We start from the raw sequence: 19,888 nt of genomic DNA, 5'->3' as shown, positions 1-19,888 counted from the left end.
ACAGGTCTATATTTTTAATCTGGGGCTCTACTGGAATATCTCTGCATGATTCACAGTTCAAAAAACTCCTTATTTAACTCATACTGACCTTTTACACAGCCCTTCAGTTCAGCCTCTGTCTGAAACAGGCCGTTTTAGCTCCTGTATCTTTAAGCGCCCCCCCCCCCCCCCCCCCCCCCCCCATCTCACAGCATGGTTAAAAACTGCAGTTGGAAACAGTAAGCGAACAGTGGTCTCCTGCAGTTAAGTCCAGTTCCTCCAGCAAAGTCCAGTTCTTGCCATCTATTTATCTAGCCATCCACCCAACCCGCCACCTCTGAATATGGAAATTTGACACCTTATCTACACATCAGTCATTGGTCTCACGGTGTCTCTTTCAGATTTTGTGGGAGTTCTATAGAAGTTTATCGGACTACCCTGCACGTTGAAAAATAAGGCTAAAGGGGTACCCAGTTCGTTAAAATGTGACCAAGCTTTGGTATGTGACAAGGTATCATGGGACTGTAGGCTGTTTCCTGAGACCTCTTAGGGATCATTGGGTTGATTTGATGCCAGGAAATGCACTCCACTGGTGTGTAATCAACTAAAACCAAACTCTCAGGGGATTCCAACTGGTGGGAACCTCCACTGTTATTTTCTTTCTGTTGGCCACAACCCATTGTGTCAGTGAGGGAGGTGAGGGTTGTTTTGTATCAGTAAGGCTGAAGAAAAAGCTCCTTTTATAGAAGTGAAGGCCTCAGTGAGATGTGAAAACAATTTTTTTGGGAGATTTTCATTCCTGAGAAAACACATAAGAATTTTTTTAAAAAAATGCAAAGCAGGTATCATTTATGGAATAAAGAGATTTCTTCAAGGAAATGACACAGAGTTTAATATAATTATATAACATAAGTAGCACTGCATAAAGACACAATCAAAAGCCTGGATATATTTCAAAATAACATCCAGATATAGAGCCTTAACAGTTCTTCACATGTTGCATTTCAAGCACAGAGATTCATCCCCCCACCCCACCCACCCCAATATATCTGGTAAATTATTTGACTTCAATGGCACTGCTGAAGTAATACGAGAAGAAGGCTGAAAAGACACATCCAGACAACCTCAGTAAAACACATGAAGCTGAAAATCTGTACAAGCAGCAATTTCATAGCAATATCAACACTGTTACGCTTTGATTCATATTTTCCCTGCCTTGTTTCTCAGTAATAATGTTATACTTCATATTTTTTAAATAGTAATTAAAGACATGTACATTGTAATTTATTTCTAACTGCCTCTCAGAAACAAAGCTGTAACCTCCTCAATCCCATCCTCTTGTCATCCCCGTGTGCTTACATATATGAAGTATAGATACGCTGTTACATTTTTTATTGATACCCCAAATACGCTAATGTAATTGTGGGCTGTAATCTAAAGTGTTAGAAAATTAAACAATGCATTTCCTGCTGAAAAAAATATTTTTTTGTTCATGTGCTCTTTACATGGGTATTTTGAAGGAAACAACACTGTTTGTGTTCCACATCTGTATCATTTGCCAGAGAAATTCCATTCATTCACATTGCCAGGCAGTGTGTGTGAGCCATAATCCCACCAGTAATTAGCCACGTCCCTCACATTTCCCGGATTGAGATTCCATGAAAAAGTCCCATTTAAAAACATTCCACGAGTCCTGTGTGGCATGAATGAGCATCACCATCTGTACAGTCAGCATATAGTGAGTAAAGTCATCAACTGCACCACTTCTGCTCTCTGGGAATAATCCTTGGCTCTCACATCTGAAGTCCTCGCTGACAGGGGGGATGAGTCTGCTGATTAAACTGATTAATTCCACCTCTCTGTTTTAAGTTAGTGTTAATCAGTCATATCAACTGCTGCAGTACAAACCCTGCAGCAGACTCCCTTTCCTCCCTGGCACACAGTTGCCTATTCTGCTGAAAATCCCCTCTTAACTTCTTAAATCCTTTTCCAGCAAAAAGTGAGTTAAGAGATGCAACATGTTCCTGCAAAAAGTCCACATTTTCCAAAGATGTACATACAATACTGTAGGTCCAACTTAATGGTCTCATATTGTTTTGTTTTAATGATTTTGTTTTACTGAGGTAAAGCTGCTGTGTGTAGGCTTGGCACATTACATACATATGGCATACAACATATTCCACAGGATCTCCTGTAAGACTGTTTTCATGGGTAGAAAAATGGCTACCAGAAAGGGTACAAAACAATCATCTTAACAAGCTTTACATATCTAACTGCCTGGCTCAGTCATACAGCACAGCACAATCTGAAAACTGTTAATATAGCATAACAGCCACATATAGAGGGAGGCTTTCACAGGCAGTATGTGAATACCAGCTTCAGCGTCCATAATATTTACAACCAAATGTACTTAAAATACAAGCTTGAGTGCAATAGCAATGTTTTTTTTTTCTTATCTACAGTGGCAAAGCGGCAAGTTACTTGAAAAATGTAGTCCATCACTCATACATTATTTTCATTGCTCAGCGGCACAGCTCTGACTGGCTCTCTAACAACTCCAAACTCCAAAACCAACTCCAAATCCTCTGTATTTAACATGTGTAGAAGTAGAAACTGAGTTATTGTAGTTTAACAAGCTGCCAGCTCACTCTTTGGAGGTGCTGACTTTATTATATTTCTCTTTTGACATTTTTAGAGAAACCAGGAGCCACATTTCTTCTCTTTCCATAGAGGATAGCCAGAGCTTTACAGAGATTAGTGTACTAACTCTAACGTAATTCCTAAATTTGAAATTGGGGTCACTTACACTAATTGTTCCTAGAAAACATTCTGTAACAAACTATAAAATAATGCATTAGCCTACTTCCCATCACTGTTCTTCAGACCGAAAAGACACATTCAAACAACTAGGTGTTGTGTTAATGCAGATGTTGTGACCCAACATAAAAAGTCTGCCAATTAAGATATTTAATACTAACACTACCTTTCATATTTTAAATGTATTGACTTATAAATATATCAATGTATTTTGTCTACAATCAAATGACTTTTACTTTAGAGCGAATGTCATTTACCTGAGTTTCAAATTCCCCAGTTTTGAACAAAGAGATGTAGGAAACATAGACTGATCGAACAGAGAGTAATCATGTCTTGCAGCCACAGTGGCTTTATCTCAGCTAGTCCAGGTATAATGAACAGCGCTTATGTGGAAAAAGTATAGCTGTAGCAATATCCAAGCAACACCCACATCACAAAAATCAACACCCACTCATGTCTGATTGTTGTCACTATGTCCTTACAATAAGTGACAATGTTTGTGATGTTGCAATGTGACATTTGTCATAATTCATTTTCATGTCACAATCCACACCTTTTCAGTCAAACATTGGTGCAGTTAGTTGAGGGTGGAGTGTCCACCTTGCTGCGGATCTCCTTGATGTCGTTGAGCGGCGAGTCACTGGAACCGATCTGGCATTTGAACACTTGCTTGTAAGCCTTTCTGAAGTTCTCTGACAGGAAGGCGTAGATGACCGGGTTGACAGACGAGTTGCTATACGCCAGGCAATGGGCAGCCACCCGTAACACAAAGGAGGCCTGGTTCAGTGGGAAGGTCCCGAACTCCACCCAGAGGTGAACGACGTGATGAGGGAGCCAAGACAGGCAGAACACCACCACCACCACCAGCACCGTCTGAGCCGTCTGGGATCCACAAAAGAGGAACAGAAAGGGGTAGGGAAGATATTAAGTCAGTGCCCTCAGGGACAACAGTGATGACATTTACATGCTGTACTAAGGACTGTTTAAGTCTTGTTCAGGATAAAAGAATAAAATATGTTTTGAGACATTGGTGACATGGAGAACTTCCTGCTGCTGCTCTGTTATTATTCTGTAGTTCTATTCTAGGGTGCTACTAAACGTTGCCATACACTCTGTTGATGGAGTACACATTAACCTATACATTATATAAAGTTAATGATTTTTTTGTATTATTTTCAAAACTCAGCAGCAGAAAAATACACATTTATTCACCTGATATACCTACACAAATGTTGTGGAATTGCTGCTAAAACACTGGACACAAACACAGAAATAAAAGCATAGACACTGGTTGATCTGAAGATTAATGAAATTATTATTGATCAATAAGGAGACAGAACTCACACAAAAAGGGAATCATTCCTCTGTCTCACTATACAAAGCCAAACTGACCTTTTTATAGTCTTTAGAGACAAAGAAATGATCATCGTTTGGTCAATTCATATCAACTTATGAATTACATTCAATGGCAAACAGCAATGAGATACATTTACATGCACATGTATGTTAACTAGGAGCCACATCACCTAAAGACACAAATCAAGGAAGAGCCTCAAGCCATATGTGGCCTTTGACCTTTCGACATGTCTTGTTTATTCCAAGACACAGAATGGTACCTTATTTGGGCCTAAGCCAGGATGGAAAGAGAGGAGTGTGGGCCTCCTAAGGCACATTCCTTCTCTCAGGAACATGCACACATTAGCAAAGGAGAGAAGTAATGATTATCTTTACATGTTTCTGCACATTAAAATGATAAGACAATCCTTTGGTCTTTGATAACCTTTACACAAACTTCGGTATAGTACTTAAACTACACTGAGTTAATGGTATTTAGGTATTATAGAGCCTGGTGTATGCTAAAGTGTTAGCTTGCAGCCAACAATCTAACAGGGATAACTACATGAATGATTCCTGTGTCATTTTGTCATTATTTTGCAGCAAAGTTGGGCAACAGGCCAGACTTCCAAAATATTTTCCAAAATATTTTCCTTACAAATGCAAGTCTACTATTCACTGTACTTTTAGCTCTGTTTTGGTTTCCACCAACTTCCGAGAAACATAGCAGGCTCTTAATACTCCACTTCTTACCAGCTAGTGGCTAACTTTGTCTGCTGGCTGTTTGGTGCTAGTCAGGTAGAGTAGAATTATCATAGTTTTTCCACTGAAAACAGATGTTTTCTGTTTTTGTCTCAGCTGAAATTGAAGTTGATAATAAGAGAGTTGTGGGCTGGAAAAACCAAAACAATAAGCTAATAGATGCAAAAACACACCTTAGGGCCGAAGGAAACTACAGACTTGGTAATAATTTTCTATGGGTTTGTTACTATGAGCAACCCCCTTCACATTTCACATAGTCATTTGATCTATTGTCAATATTTAAAATATTGATTAGTGCAGCTTTAAATTGATGGCATAAACATTAGCTGTATTGCAGTTCCTTCTTAAACCAATAAAAACTGTAGACCCATTTGTATGCAATTTCATACCCATTTAGGACCTCATAAAATCTTTAATTGTATTGCATTACACTGACCAGTAATGTAAAGTATCCTATTGACATTTCACTCAGCAAATACAGCTGCAATTATGTAAATTTATGTTAGGTTATATGACCCTCTAATCAGAAGGTCATGATGCAAACGATCATACATATTACTGATTCACTCATACAGTATGTACATAATGTGGGTGGTTGAAGTGAGAATATGGGAAGATTTGTCTCATCTATACATCTAATTCCAATATGTCTACAGAGCTGAACATTAAGCTAACAGAGACTCTGTAAGACTATCATTCTTTAAATCCTGAGGCTTGTTAGGCCTTGAGCTTTTATACTAATGATAATGACAAGAATGTGAAAAAAAACTACAACCTTGTGGAATAAATGGTAAGAGTGCCTGGAAAATGGCAGAAGACCTCGCTGCACTTGTTCCACTGCTATAAGCATAAACATCACACATGCTGTCTCGCAGCTGGTACCTGATTCCATTGATTGATTAAGGCTTTTCTGAGAACAGAAAAGAATCAAGACTCAAGGATTCACTTACTCATAGTTCTAAATACATGCAGTGAAGATAGATAATAGGCCTGCAAACATGTATTCATTTAACACTTACTAAGGAACTGGTGGCTCATGTGTCACTAATATCCATAGAGAAAATTTGCACAATATGTACAGTTATAACACAAAGATATGCCTGGCAATGTTGTGATAAAAAAGAGTGGCAAGTGGTCACCAGTTGATCATATAGTATACCAGACAAGCAAAATAAGTTACACTTTAACATGATGTACTGAAAAGTATCAATTTGTTTCAAATAAAATGTGATAACTTAATGTGGAAAGTATGGCAAACCAATTTTAGGTCATGTCTAAGAGGAAAGTGGTGGTGGATGTTATTACTTCAGGCAAGACTATCAGTAAAGCAAAGGCTACAGCTGGGAAGTGTCATTATAAAAAACTAATTACATGCTGCCTGATCTGCAAAGCTGCTCCACTGCATTTCTAGGTAGCAAGTGGATTTATTCCAGAGCTAATTAGTTCACATTGCAGAAAATAAAAATGCAGAGGAGAGGAGCCTGAGATTAATTAGAAATGCTGCTTTATATTTCGTTTTGTTCAAGGAAAGTTACAAATGTTAGATTAAACATGCCAAAACATGTCCAGTACTGTACATGTTCCTAATATTTCCCACTAAATTCCCCATGGATAAAGTCCTCCAAATTAAATGATAACATATGTTGTTGGTCCATGCCCTCAAGAACAACACATATGGAGGACAGTCTCTAGATAAAACATTTTTTTCACAGTGTTAAACATTATTCCATATCAATTCTGCTATCTGCTTGTTCACGTCACAATTATATTGAGTGAAATACTCTGAGATGCAATAATTTATGTCTGCACTATTATACCAGGCAGAAAAAAATGTCTTGTGTGTTTTTTACACATTTCCCTGAATTGAGAATTACTGCACTCCAAAACTATAGGATTTTCATGGAGAACTACATTTCTGATCACTTCTTTGACTAAAATAGAGATTAATTCTCTCTTTCAGAACTGTATTCATGTCCATGTGGAAAACCATGCCCAAAAAGTGTAAGGTCAAAAAGACAAGTCGAAGAATGAGAGATACTAACAATCATGAAAAGGCCCTAACTGTCATGAAAAAACATGAAAGGCCCTCTCTAGAGCCAGTGTTTGGTTTGTCCCTTCTGGGCTACTATAAAAACATGGCAGTGCAACATGGCGGCCTCCATGGAGGAGGACCCGCTCCTTATGTAGACATAAAGGGCTCATTCCAAAGTAACAAAAACACAATTCTTATTTTCAGGCAATTATACACTAACGAAAACATACTTATGAAAATTATATTCCATTTCTGTCAAGTCTATTCCGCTAGATGGCACTAAATTCTACACACTGCACCTTTAATACATGTGTAGCGTGAACATCAGAAAAAAATCAATATATGAAAGACCATGGGCAAGGTAACAAGGTTATAATCTGATTTCTATTAAACTAAATACAAGGAGTAAACTTTTCAACTCTGTATCGAACTGAAATAAATTAATCACAGGTTTGGTTGTAGCCTAACCTTTACTCTGAACAGCAGTACTATAATAATAATGACATGTCGGTGCAAATGTTTGCACAGTCTGATGAAATGTTTTATGATCATCATTTCAATTTTAGAGCTTCCCACGGTCGAGTGTTATATTGATAAGTGTTACAATAAATGTGTAATGAAACTGCATCCTATCGATCATATTTGAGATAAATGTCACTGACTGGATTATATCCACTTTGAAATGAAAGGTCAATATTGGCCTGAGATTACAGCCAAACCCTGACACACACACATACACACAGAAGCCAGAGAGAGGTTCCCACAGTTTTAGTAGAGCAGTATGTTGGTAGCAGTGCTTTGTTTGCACAGCCTCCATAACACATTCATATCTTCACCTCATACCCCTGGAAGCCATCAGTTAGGCTAATATAAACAGCAGCATTGCCACAGACAGAGAAAACTAATACAAATTCTTGTCTTTCTGCCTCTTCTGCTGCTTCACTTGTCAAAAAGCTGTTATTTGTTCACTGTTGTTCAAATGCTTTGAATAATTGATTAACAGCTGTCAAGATTTATTTTTGATATTGAAATATTAACCTTACAATGCTCCATCTCCTTAGTTAACATTTTAAACTGTCACAGTTCAGTAATGTGTTCAAGTGATCAAAGTCAAAGTTGGATATCAGGACCTAAGGCAAGCTTTTCTCCTCAGAGGAAAAAGAAAACACCATAAAAAGCATTAACATTCAAAATTGCTCTGCAATTCAGGACTCATTTCATTGTTTGGTATTTGCTATTTTCTTAAATAACTAGCTACTGCACATGTAGACATGTAAAGCTGTGTTGAAAATATTTCAGCCATGTAAAATGTCAGTGATAATCATCAGGAGTCAGTATGTCAGAATCAAAGTGGATGAAAGTGTTTTGCAATAATAATCAGCAATCATATTATATCGTATCAGGCACATTAAGTGTGTTTACATGCTCATAAGTATCCAAGTTTTGAGTCTTATCCTGGTTTTGATCATATTCAAGATATGATGTTTACATGGAACATGAGAAGCCTGGGTATTCATTTCCCTTGGTAGATGATTCTAACAGGGCAGTATGGTGGTACAGTGGTTAGCACTGTTGCCTCACAGCAAGAAGGTACTAGGTTAGAACCTAAGAACCTAGAGCCTAGTACCTGAGGCCTTTCTGTGTTTAGTTTGCATGTTCTCCCCGTGCCTGCATGGGTTTCCTCTGGGTGCTCAGGCTTCCTTCCTCCCCCAGGCTGTGACTCTAAATTGCCCATAGGTGTGGATGTGAGTGTGAATGGTTGTCTGTCTCTATGTGTCAGTCCTGGTGTACCCTGCCTTTCGCCTATCACCACCATAAATCAACATTTACACTACAGGTATCTGTAGCAGGACTCCTGTTAACCCCTTGTGTCAAGTATGAATCCAGCTTAAGAGTGTAAACCTGGTGATGTCATCACTGGGCTTTCATAAAGTCTTTAAGGAAGTACAGTAGTAAATCACTGGTGCATTCCTTTGATTCTGTCAGGTAGGATCGTAACACTCAATCATTGACACTCAAATGGGCATCTCTGTCAGAAATGAGCAGTTTGATCTCTGAAGCATTAGCTGTCCCCATTCTTTTTACAGATTCTGTAAAACAATTTCAAGACTAATATTCATTTTCATAATTATCCATAATCATCTGTGTGCTCCGTCTGGATGCCTGACTGACTCATATCATTTCTGGCTTTTTAACTTCTCTCTCCATTTAAAAACATTATTGCTTGCCAAGTAAAATGAACTCAAACGCTCTGTATCCCCAAGGGCATTAACCAGGAGCCATGGTAAATAAGGCTTTGACACAAGAATTTTTACAACCAAAAATCAATGATACTTCATATTTCCTTTATCTGAACAGGACATTAAACCTGAGAGGGAAAGAGATTTATTTGAAATGAATTTGGCTTTTGAGATTGCCTCATTTGACTTTTGGAGGCAAACTTTTGGTGCCTGGGGGTGATAGGAAGTTTGTCAACAGTAGATGTATTTCACAACACCAGTGGGAGTAACCTTACTCTTCCCATCTGTCGTTGTATTTCACAGGCCTGGTGGTGAGCTGCTGAGACCCAAATATAACACACAAATTATCGATTAAACACTTATTTGAACAAATTCCCTTGCTTTCCACCAAGGCCATGTGTGGCCCACTGCCATTTATTTATTTGTCTCCTTTGAGTTTCATCTATTCTGAAAAGCACCCCTCGTGTGACATATCTGCTAATATTTTGAGACAGCAAATAAAAAGAGCTTGCAAACATGACAACAACTTATAATTAATTGATAACAATACTATTTTGATTTGATTCAGCACAATCATGATTTTTCTTTCAGATAACCTAGTTTAGGCTGCCTGTATCTCCCCATTTCCAATCTTAATGCTGAACCAAGCTAACCACTGCTGATGGTAGCTTCATATTGAACAGACAGACATGAAGGATATCGATCTTCTCATCTACAGAACTCTCAGCCAAAAAAGCAAAAAAGGCTATTTCCTTAGACATCAAACTCCTTTAAGTATGAACCTTGGTCAGTGAAAAATGGATTATGAGGACTATAATCCATATTATGCACACATAATAACATCACACTAATCATTGTGGCCAAATTGGTGACAGCTAGGTGACATTGTTGCATCATCAGACCAGCAATCAAATCAAAGTGAGACAGTTATGGTGTGCTGAGTTAAAACAAGTTAATCTCTGCAGCAGAACACCCAGGTTGGCTTTTTACAGCATCTCACAGAATTGCCAACTCTAATGCATTGACCGTGAGCCTCACAAATTTGACACTTTTCACATGCTCTCATGCCACATGTCCATTTTCTCACGCAGTGAAAAACAAATTCATGACTGATAAAGTTGGGGCACGAAAAAGAGGACACTGACAGCACACAGACAGACAAGACAGAGCAGCACAGCACATGCAGACATTAGTGAGAGTGAGTTACTAGGCTTATGGGGATGTTCTGAGTCTCTATCGCCCTGAAACTTTCTTGTCAACCAACCAACTACTATTTTAGGCTATGGAATATTTTTATAAATACAAATTCAAATATGAAATAGCCATTCTTTTAATAATCATTTCCTGTCCTGATCCATTCCTGACACTGTTCTTGAGGCATTCTTGGTTTTCATAGCACCCTCAATCTAACCAATCTAGACTCGTGCACGTGTCCGTTTCTTGACTTAATCCAAGAGGGTAGGTAACGTAGAAATGCAGAAATTTTGTTTTAAAATACAACAGGCCGATTGCTTGGGCTTCCGCTGCTACTTCAACGCACAGACAAATTAATACAGGCGTGAATGAGAATATACACCAACAACATTGACATTTGTCTAATTCTATGAATTCATCAGGTGTTACTCAGGATCTGTCGTTGTAGAGCTGGCCTACGTAGAGCAAGGTTAGTAAAGTTATTGCAGCATTGCAGCACTAAACAAGGCCAGAGAGAGGTCGAGTGGGTCAATTTACCACGAATAATGCTCATTTTATTATGAACAAAAATAAGCACAACTGAAATACACACACAACCCTGACCTCCCAGCCCCACCCCATGGGAATAAATATCACTCCAAGCTGAAGTCAAACGTTGGCAGCCCTAATCTCAGCTACAAGGACGAAGAAGTAATACAAATGATAAAAATAATAAAGTAGCTGATCTACTAATGGTTTCCTAATGTACATGCATTATTCATTGTCCAGCGATTATACATGTAAAGTGCCTTGCTATACATTAATCTTGACAAGACATAAACAATACACACCCTCAACAAAACAGACATACTGCAAAGCACTCTAATTCTGGCACAGCTCCATTCATGGATATTCATAAACAAGACTAGGTCAAAACCTAGCACACGGCTGGACAGTGTATGGTCAATGTGCACCTTATTCTTATACAGTCTATGGGCTACACACAGAACGGCACGGCCATGCTAACTAGCTCATAGCCACCATGCAGGGTGCTCCTGTCAGTGTCAGAGCCTCCATGTGAGACACTTCGGCTGGTAAATGTGTGTTTTTAAAACTTATTTCGGGACTAGTGATCTGCGCTTGGGGCTCTGCTGTAAACACCCCCTGAGGACATAATTGAAACCGTTAGCACCAATTCATTTTGAAAGTGCAGTGGTCAATGGGGAAACTCCAACACTGGACTGGCCGACCAATAATGTAACTTTATCACTCAGTCAGTTAGTCAGTGACAGACAGACATTTTAGGGTTATAGGGCTGGTCTGTAGCTGGTCCAGCCAAAAAGTAAATGTGCATGTTTGTGCAGTTTTAATGCAGTTTCATGTGATATTACTTTTTTTTTTTTAGCAGGATTACAAAGTTTGTATGTTTTTCATTGCTGAATATTTATGTGCAGACTGTCTCTTCTGACATATAGTATTGTGCAAAAGTTTTAGGCACTAAAAGTAAAGTGAGAATGCTTACAAAAATATTGCTATAAATTGTTTTAATTTATCAATTAACTTACAAAGTTGAGTAAACAGCAGAAACCTAAATGACATCAACATTTGCTGTGAGCAGCTTTGCCTTTAAAACAGCAGCAGTTCTCCTCCGTACACTTAAACTCAGTTTTTCATGGTAACTTGCAGGCAGGTTGTTGTAACCACCATGGAAAAAGAATGTTCTTCTGTGGATTTATTATTTAGGCTATCTCAGGTGCTTCTTTATGTAATCGACTCCATGATGTTGAGATCAAGGCTCTGTGGGGGCTTTACCATACCATCTGTTGCAGGACTCATCATTCCTCTTGTTGCTGAAAATAGTTATTTATGACTCTAGCTGTGTGCTTGGGAAATTGTCATGTCATGAATAAATTTGGGATCGATCAGACACCTCTCTGATGATATTGCAAAATGGATAAGAATCTGAACATCTAAGGTGCCTAAAACTTTTCCACAGTACTGTAGGTTATAGTTTAACAGTAGCTAATGGGGTAATTTATGTGTCTGAGTTTAATCCACTGTTTGCTAACTGTTTATCACAAAGCTGTCAGTTTAACATTCCCCCTGTGCATTAGTTAAACTGATCTGCACAGTGATCACAACACAGTAAATCATCAGAATATCTGAGATTCCTGTTTGACCTTCCACTGTTGTTTTAAGCCTCATGTAATAAAGCATGTATGCAGGGAGGTACACATCAGCCCCTCCCCTCCCAGCTGACCATAGTCTGTACTCCTGGTATCATAGTATAGCACACGGCAGTTGTCAGATGTACTGCTAAACTGACCAGCTGTGAAGAACAATGGACAGACAGAGAGACAGAACAGCAATCCAGCAGGTGACAGCAGATAACTGGCACTCTGGGAAGCTAAATGACCTGAATAATGAAGACTAGATGGCAGTTTGATTGCACAGTGCCTTTTGGCCACTTTTCTCGTGTGTGGCAGTTAACAATAAGCACTATAGCATAAAAAATAATTATTTTGTCTCTAAGGGAAAAAAACAAACAGAGACGATGGAAATAGTTCCCTCTGACTGGCTGTTGAATTAAAGGAAATAACAAAACACACAGCCTTGTAGCCGCGTTGAATAATGTGTGCGGGACTTTGGGTCAGTGTTGCTCTGATATATATCTTCCTAAAGGCCAAGAACACTGACTTCTGCGTCAAATCATACCCTGTGTCAGCAGAAGAGAAGGCTGCAGCTTAGTGAACCGTGAAATGCACTGATCTGGATAGATAGAGAATATTTCCATAAAGGTGCAACTTAGACACAAGCTGTGCCGGCTTTTTCTTAAAAGCTTTGTAAAGGTTGACATCATTAATCTTTATAATTATCATCATGATGTCAGGTAATGGTGTATTACTCAATCCAAGAGTGCAGGAGGTCAAGTTTAAGTGGAAATTTATAGCACAGTAGTATTTTCAGTGATTTAAGAATTATTTTAACTACAGAAAACCTGGCTCCTCACTTTGTTTCATGTCACAGCCAGAATTCCTTCAAATTAATGCAATTCAGCAATAATTCAACAGGTAACAAGTCACTCAAGCTCTCTATCTGGTATATTTATTCAGTTTTTGTAACTGATTAAGTCAGCCAAGTTTGCACACAAGGCTGTTATCTATGTACCCCAGCCACCCCAGCCCTCCATAAGACTGGTTTAATACATACCTTTTTCTTTGATGCCTCTGACTTTTTGGACATATTTCTCAGTTTTTTGTGCAAGTGATTTAAAACCTGCAAGCAAAGAAAAAGGGGTAAGATATAGTTAGGAATCTTCAATCATTGCCATAATTATGAATCATGTGAATTGGTTTTCTTACCTTTGCATAACAGAAAGAAATCAGCAGCAGGGGCAACACATAACCAAAAACAAACGTGCAAACCACATAGACTTTCTTCTGGTTTTGATCTGGCCACACTTCCCAGCAAAAAGTATGATTCTCTCCTCCATGAAAAATGTTCTGGTAATACATGATAGGCGCTGCCATGGCCAGAGAGAGTATCCAAATCACCACCACTCCGATCAAAGCATGCTTCGCTACCCTGATAGAGGAGGACTTTCTGGAGTGCACGATGGCAATGTATCGGTCCACGGACATGGCAGACAGAGTGAAGATGCTGACCAGCATGGACACAGTGAAGAAATAGTGGATGAATTTGCAAATAAAGGCGCCCAGGACCCACGTCGGCATCATGTAGATGGTGGACTGGAAGGGGATGCAGAAGAGCAGGTAGGAGAGGTCTGCTATGCTAAGGTTGAGGATGAATATGTTGGTGGTGCTCCGTGGTTTCCCTGGTTTGCTCCGGGCCAGCACAGTGATCACCATGGAGTTGCCCAGCACCCCGAGCGTAAAGATGAGTCCGAAAACCAGCAGCGTGATGAAATTATCCGCGCCGATCCCGAATAAAAGTTTCTGGTCCTCTTCCTCCGCTCTGCTTAGGTTCCACGGCTCTTCGAAGAGCCAGGCAGACTCTGATAAGTTCATGATTTATTTTTCCCCTTAAGGTGAACTTGAAATGTTGCCAAATTGACCTATGGGAGGTTTATGTCCTGCTGCTGCTTCATGGCAGAGTTTTTAGAGCAGGGGTTTATGGTCCGGTGCGTTTCCATTAGCGCTCATGTAAGGATTATCTTTGCTCTCATGTGTCTCTACCTTAAGGTTTCACCAAATCCTGCGCGTTGGTCTTAGACGTTACATTAGTAATTCGTATAAAAAAATCTTGCAAATCAATCTAGTTGTCTGTAGAGCATTCATCAGTCGTGCTGCTGTGCGTCTTTGGAGTCTCTCCTGGTGCGCACCTGACGCGTCTGCGCACCGAGCGCGCTGATCCACTCTGTAGCCTATTTCTCTGCGTCTGGACCTTTTTCCTCTCGTTGTAGCAGGGGCTGGGCTGTGCCATTCACGTCAGCACCCAGTATACCACCTCCCAAGAAATTCTGAGACAAAAAAAAAAAAAAAAAGATCTGGATGCGTTTTGTTCTTCACGTTTCAGAAACCATTGCTATACCTACAATTTGGATGCCAGGGGCCAATGTCATTTTCTTACTCATACTAGTTTTGACAGAGAATGGATACAAATACTATGATGATATTCCGCATGGACTGTCAAAATTGCTCTGTACCACAAAACTCATCTCACTTGGCAGTTTTATTGGCAGTCTATGATTGCCTTATTCGAGTTTTATTTTCCCCTGTAGTGAAATAAGCTTTCTAAAAACATTTTAAAAATAATTAAAAAACATCAGTGGTGGGTTTTTGTGCTATCTGTGTTCGTTATTTCACTGACTATGTGCATGCAAGTAGACTACGCTATGTTTTTCATTCTTACGTATTGGCATAGATCTCGGTATGGACTAATCATCAATGTGATGCTGGATTGTCCCTACCAATATTTTCAATATTTTCACCGATCTCACATAATCATCCACGTAATGTTAACGGTAAGATCTCTGCAGAGTTGCCAGGTTTGTGTGTTTTCTGCAAAAAAAAACATGCGCTATTATGATAAAGAATGAAAGATGATATGGGGGGATACTTGACCTGATGATCTGGCAACCGTCAACTTCAAACTGTACACATTGTTGACTAGCAGCAGCTCGACGCCAGCAGCAGCAGTGGAGTCGGTGAGGTGGAGAATCTGAAGCTGTTAGTATGTAAAGTTTAAATGTTCCAAACGACTTTACTGGACGAAACTAAGATCATTTGATATTATATTTAATTTCAGGCAATAGATGTTTTTAACTAATTTGTGATTATTGCTCGGACATGTTGTTTAAGTAAACAGCTGTTGGTGAAAATTCCTCCTAAAAGCAAATTAAGACATCTGATTATTTTTAAAGAAGAACCAAAGTGTCACACTTGAGCTTAAGAATGTTCTGTAATCAGTCCAAACACTGATCTTTGAAATTAGTGGGAGAGATATTTACTATTTAATGTCATCTCCTCCCTTTTCCGTAAGTGAGCACAGTTATTATTGCATAACTTGAGTTGTGTTGCCCAAATCTACAAACCAAAAGAAGGACAGAATCTCAGGTGAGGTTTGAAAACCTTACAACAGCGAGTTACAGTCTATATGTTATTTTTAAATATCATTTTTGGTTTCAGATTTATAGTTAAGTAATCTATCAATAAATAAAATGTAAAAATCAGTCCTCGGAGAAAAAATCATGATACAAGTCTGGTTTCAGGCAAGTCAACAAATGCATATCCATTAAGGTAAACATTCTGCAGAGTCAGGCTCTTTATGTGTGTATGTGTGTGCACACGTGTGCCTGTGAAAGAGAAAAGCGTGATAGAGAGCAAGTACACATACACAACAGAAACATTTTAAATGATTCTTAGAAAAAACAAAAAGAACCAAAATATTTCTTATAAAGATGGCAAATATTTCTCACAAACAGCTGCAGGAATCCTAAGATTCAAAAATGGAAAATTCAGGAGTTCTTGAGCAAAGAGCGTGCTTTGGCCTCTCAAGATGTGCTGATTTCCCAGAAGACTGAAGGGTCAAGTCCAAGCTGAAGAGCTGTTGATGAAAATTTAATGTGTGAACTATTGGTTTATTGTTCACTGTGACGGAAAACCCACTGAGCTGAGCCTATTATGTCATGTTCTTCAGAAAACATGTGTTATTGCAATAATACAGCAATCATTTATCCACGGAGAGATCTGTAAGTCAGCAGCTGTCACCGACACTTTATTAATGTGCGCTAAGCTGGAGACATGCTGATAACTGATCCGATCAATCAGTAACACTACATGGTAGATCAGGGGTCTCCGACCTTTTTTCCTCTGACAGTTTATCTGACAAAATTAAAGAGCTACTCATGTTTTATTATTAACATTTATTCACATAGTTCTGAATAATATAACACTCACATTTTGTATCAAAACATCTTATAATCAGCAGCATGTGAAGGTTTTTTTCTATATACATTTCTTTACATTTTCAATGTGTCAAACTCACACTTAAATTCACATCATATTAATGTCATAGACAGCAAAAGTGTTATTACTTATTTTATTTGTCCTTATGTTCAGTCTGTCTACATATCACTGTATCACATGTTTCGTGTTTCACTTGCCGAATATAAAATGACAGTTTTGCTCTGAAAGCCTTAACATTACTGATCATATCACATAGGTTTTTATCTTTACTTTGTAACTGTAGGTTCAAGTGATTCAGTTTCTCAGTTACATCCGTCAGAAACACAAGATCAAGTAGCCACTCAGCATCAGACAACAGGGTGGTATCCTCCCTTGATTCCATGAAAGCCGTGATTTCACTCAGCAAGGAAAGTAAGCACTGTAGTATCTTACCCCTGCTTAGCCACCTGATTGCAGTGTGGAGAAGGATATCCCCATATTCAGCAGAACATTCCTCCAGGAACAGCTTGAAGCTCCTATGTTGATTGGCCCTTGCTTGAATGGAGTTGATCTTAACAACAGGTGTCATGACATGATCAAATCCCATAACCTTCACATGTTAGCCTGTTGAATGAATGATACAATGATAGTTCAGAACTTTAGGAAAGTCCGGGTCCGCTTTGTTACTTTTGTTGTCCTTGAATAACGTTTCAGCCATTGCCAGGGCCGCCGACCCCAGGGGAACACCGGGTCAGTTGTCCCGGGTACAAAAGGGCCCTAACTTTAATGTCCAGTTATTAGCTTGTATAACTTGTATATATCTGACAGAAACAGCTGAGTCTGGAGATGGAAGTAGCTGCATCAGAGAGGAGAGACAGAAAGGAGGAGAGACCCAGCCTGTAGATGAGAGTGGGCCAGGAGAGGCTAGCTGTGCTGGAGAGGAGAGGGAGGGAGACACTGCGCCCTCCCAGGAGTCAGGGCAGCAGGTGAATTAGCATCAGAGACTGATTTTAGTGATAAAGGGTTACGGCCAGATAAAATTACTGATTCTGACAAGGTGAACCTGGTATGTGTCATGGCAAGAGCAGTCAGGGACCTTTGCGCAGTCGGGACTGGCGGGTGGCAGCCTTTGGAGGCTTTGGATCATCTTATCCCGGTCATGAGGAAGACATACAGCAGGTCTGGCCACCACAGTCATCACCTCTTTTACAATCCCGCCATTGGTGCTTTTTTTGCTTCATTAGGATGTGTGCCACTTTAAATGAAGCCTCTGTTGCTGTGTTGACCTTCTTTGATGGTTTGGTAAACAGAGTTTGCTCCTTTACTTTCTCTGTTCTAGATTGCTACCAGATGGAAAGTCCTGTGAAAAGTTGACATGGACTTTGGTGAAGTGGCACTCAACATCACATTTTTTACCGACTGAAACATTCGCACTGCAAATGAGACACAAACACTTGTTATTCACATTCATGAAAGAAAAAAAATCCTCATGGAAATAGTATAATTTTTGCCTTTTATTGGCCTGACTATTTTCTGCAGTCATTGTCAATTCTGGTGCAGGCCACTAGCCTTAAGGTGTAACCAAACTTTACAGCAGTGTGACTTATTTAATTGACAGCTGTTTGGCAAATAATTATTTTGTGTCAGCAGTGGCAGGATGTCTGAATTTGATTGGACAGAAATTTAAACAGGTTTACCAAGTGACTGTGTTATCAAATTTATATACATATTCTTTGAACCTTCAGAGAGACACTCAGAAACAGGAAGCAAGCTACTGGTAACTCACAAGCGATGTGTTGGAGACCCCTGTAGGTGTAGATCGATCTTAAGGAATGATTCCTCTCGGTCAAACTCTGCTGTCTAGTAGCAGTGGAATACTGTTAGAAAATACACTTCAATCTCCTCCCACCTGTCACCTCATGCTCACATCACACATATAATCACCAGCTAGCCCACCTTGACCTGCTATTAAACTCAATGGCACTGAACTAGACTGAACTGCACCTGATTAGAAATGTTTTACATTTGGCTCCATCTTGGGGCTCGTTGTTGTGGTGTTTGATTGGCAAGTAAAGATTAAACGGTATGAATGTTCCTTTAGCATCTTTATCCCAAAGTTTCTGTAGGTGCTGATTTTTTTTTTATCAGTTGAGAGGCTATAACTGCTTGTTCTATCCTCCCTTTTCTATTTTGAACAATCCTGAAATGTAAAGCACAACACTCTCTGTATGCCAGTGGACTAGACAAAGGCTTTAGCCCAGCAAATCTTTTGTGACTTGGATATACTCTTGTGTATACAACACAGTCAGTGATAAAGTGAAGAAAACAAATTATTTTTCAGTCTTACAGATACAGTGATTTCATTATACTATCAGGTGTAGCAGTGTAGGCTATGAAATGCAAGGCTATGTATTGTAAACAGCTGTAGACCCTGCTACATGTTTGATTCATCAAGGTCCATCTGACTCGCCACAAAACTCCTACATACATTTGGATGTCAGACATTCTTTATTTGTTTCTCAGTAAGTTTTACTGCCTTTTTTGTAAGATATGAGATTGACAGATTTTTTAAAAAAAAAAATTCATCTCGCAGCAGTGAAACGTGCTAGTTGTATGGCATTTTGTGCAGATAATGATGCTTCCATGTCAGAATGGTCAAAGGCACGCTGCCCATTGTTTGCCTTTCTTCTCTTCCACTGACAGCCTTTGTATTGTTTTATGTCCCATTAGACTCAACTGTGTTAGAAAATGAAACGGGCGCAGCTTCATTGATCTCTGCCAGCAGCGATGACTAGAAGGCGTAAGTGAGGATGTCTTAGGACGGAATAACTCACTGGTTTCTGCTACTGTCAGACTTTCTGAGCCCATAAGTGCAGCTCTGAACTCACATTGCCTCCTAACAGACAGAAACAATACTGACTAGAGGCATGGCAGCAAGCAGAATGGAGAACACACACATCACAACAGCCGTCCATCTATTTGGACTTGATTAGATTGGATGAAACCTCAAAATGATAAGTGTAATTGTAATCAAAGGTCAGACGACAAAACCGATACAAAACAAATAGATAAAAGGTTATTCTACTGTAATATGATAGAACATACTGTTGACATTTTGTACATTGTATACACAGTATACTATA

General features: G+C 39.2%; 1 protein-coding gene across 1 annotated transcript; it reads right to left on the bottom strand.

The window, feature by feature from the left end:
- Positions 1–1,023: 1,023 nt before the first annotated feature.
- Positions 1,024–14,937, bottom strand: LOC137191845 (galanin receptor type 1-like). Its single transcript, XM_067602281.1, has 3 exons — positions 13,701–14,937; positions 13,549–13,614; positions 1,024–3,678 (listed from the first exon to the last, which is right to left on the bottom strand). The coding sequence occupies exons 1-3, from the start codon at positions 14,364–14,366 to the stop codon at positions 3,358–3,360; spliced, it is 1,053 nt and encodes a 350-aa protein (XP_067458382.1). The 5' UTR covers positions 14,367–14,937; the 3' UTR covers positions 1,024–3,357.
- Between the last annotated feature and the right edge of the window lie 4,951 nt (positions 14,938–19,888).

Source organism: Thunnus thynnus, chromosome 10 (genome assembly GCF_963924715.1).
Source record: "Thunnus thynnus chromosome 10, fThuThy2.1, whole genome shotgun sequence".
In the NCBI taxonomy this organism is placed as follows: Eukaryota; Metazoa; Chordata; class Actinopteri; order Scombriformes; family Scombridae; genus Thunnus; species Thunnus thynnus.
This window is presented reverse-complemented; position numbering and strand designations above follow the sequence as displayed.

Bases quoted from the DNA above. Each gene is read 5' to 3' on its own strand.
- LOC137191845 (XM_067602281.1), bottom strand. From the start codon at position 14,366: ATGAACTTATCAGAGTCTGCCTGGCTCTTCGAAGAGCCGTGGAACCTA. The intron at 13,615-13,700 runs GTAAGAAAACCA...CTTTGCTTGCAG, and splicing joins TTTCTTTCTGTTATGCAAAG to GTTTTAAATCACTTGCACAA. The intron at 3,679-13,548 runs GTATGTATTAAA...TGTGGATCCCAG, and splicing joins CAGAGGCATCAAAGAAAAAG to ACGGCTCAGACGGTGCTGGT.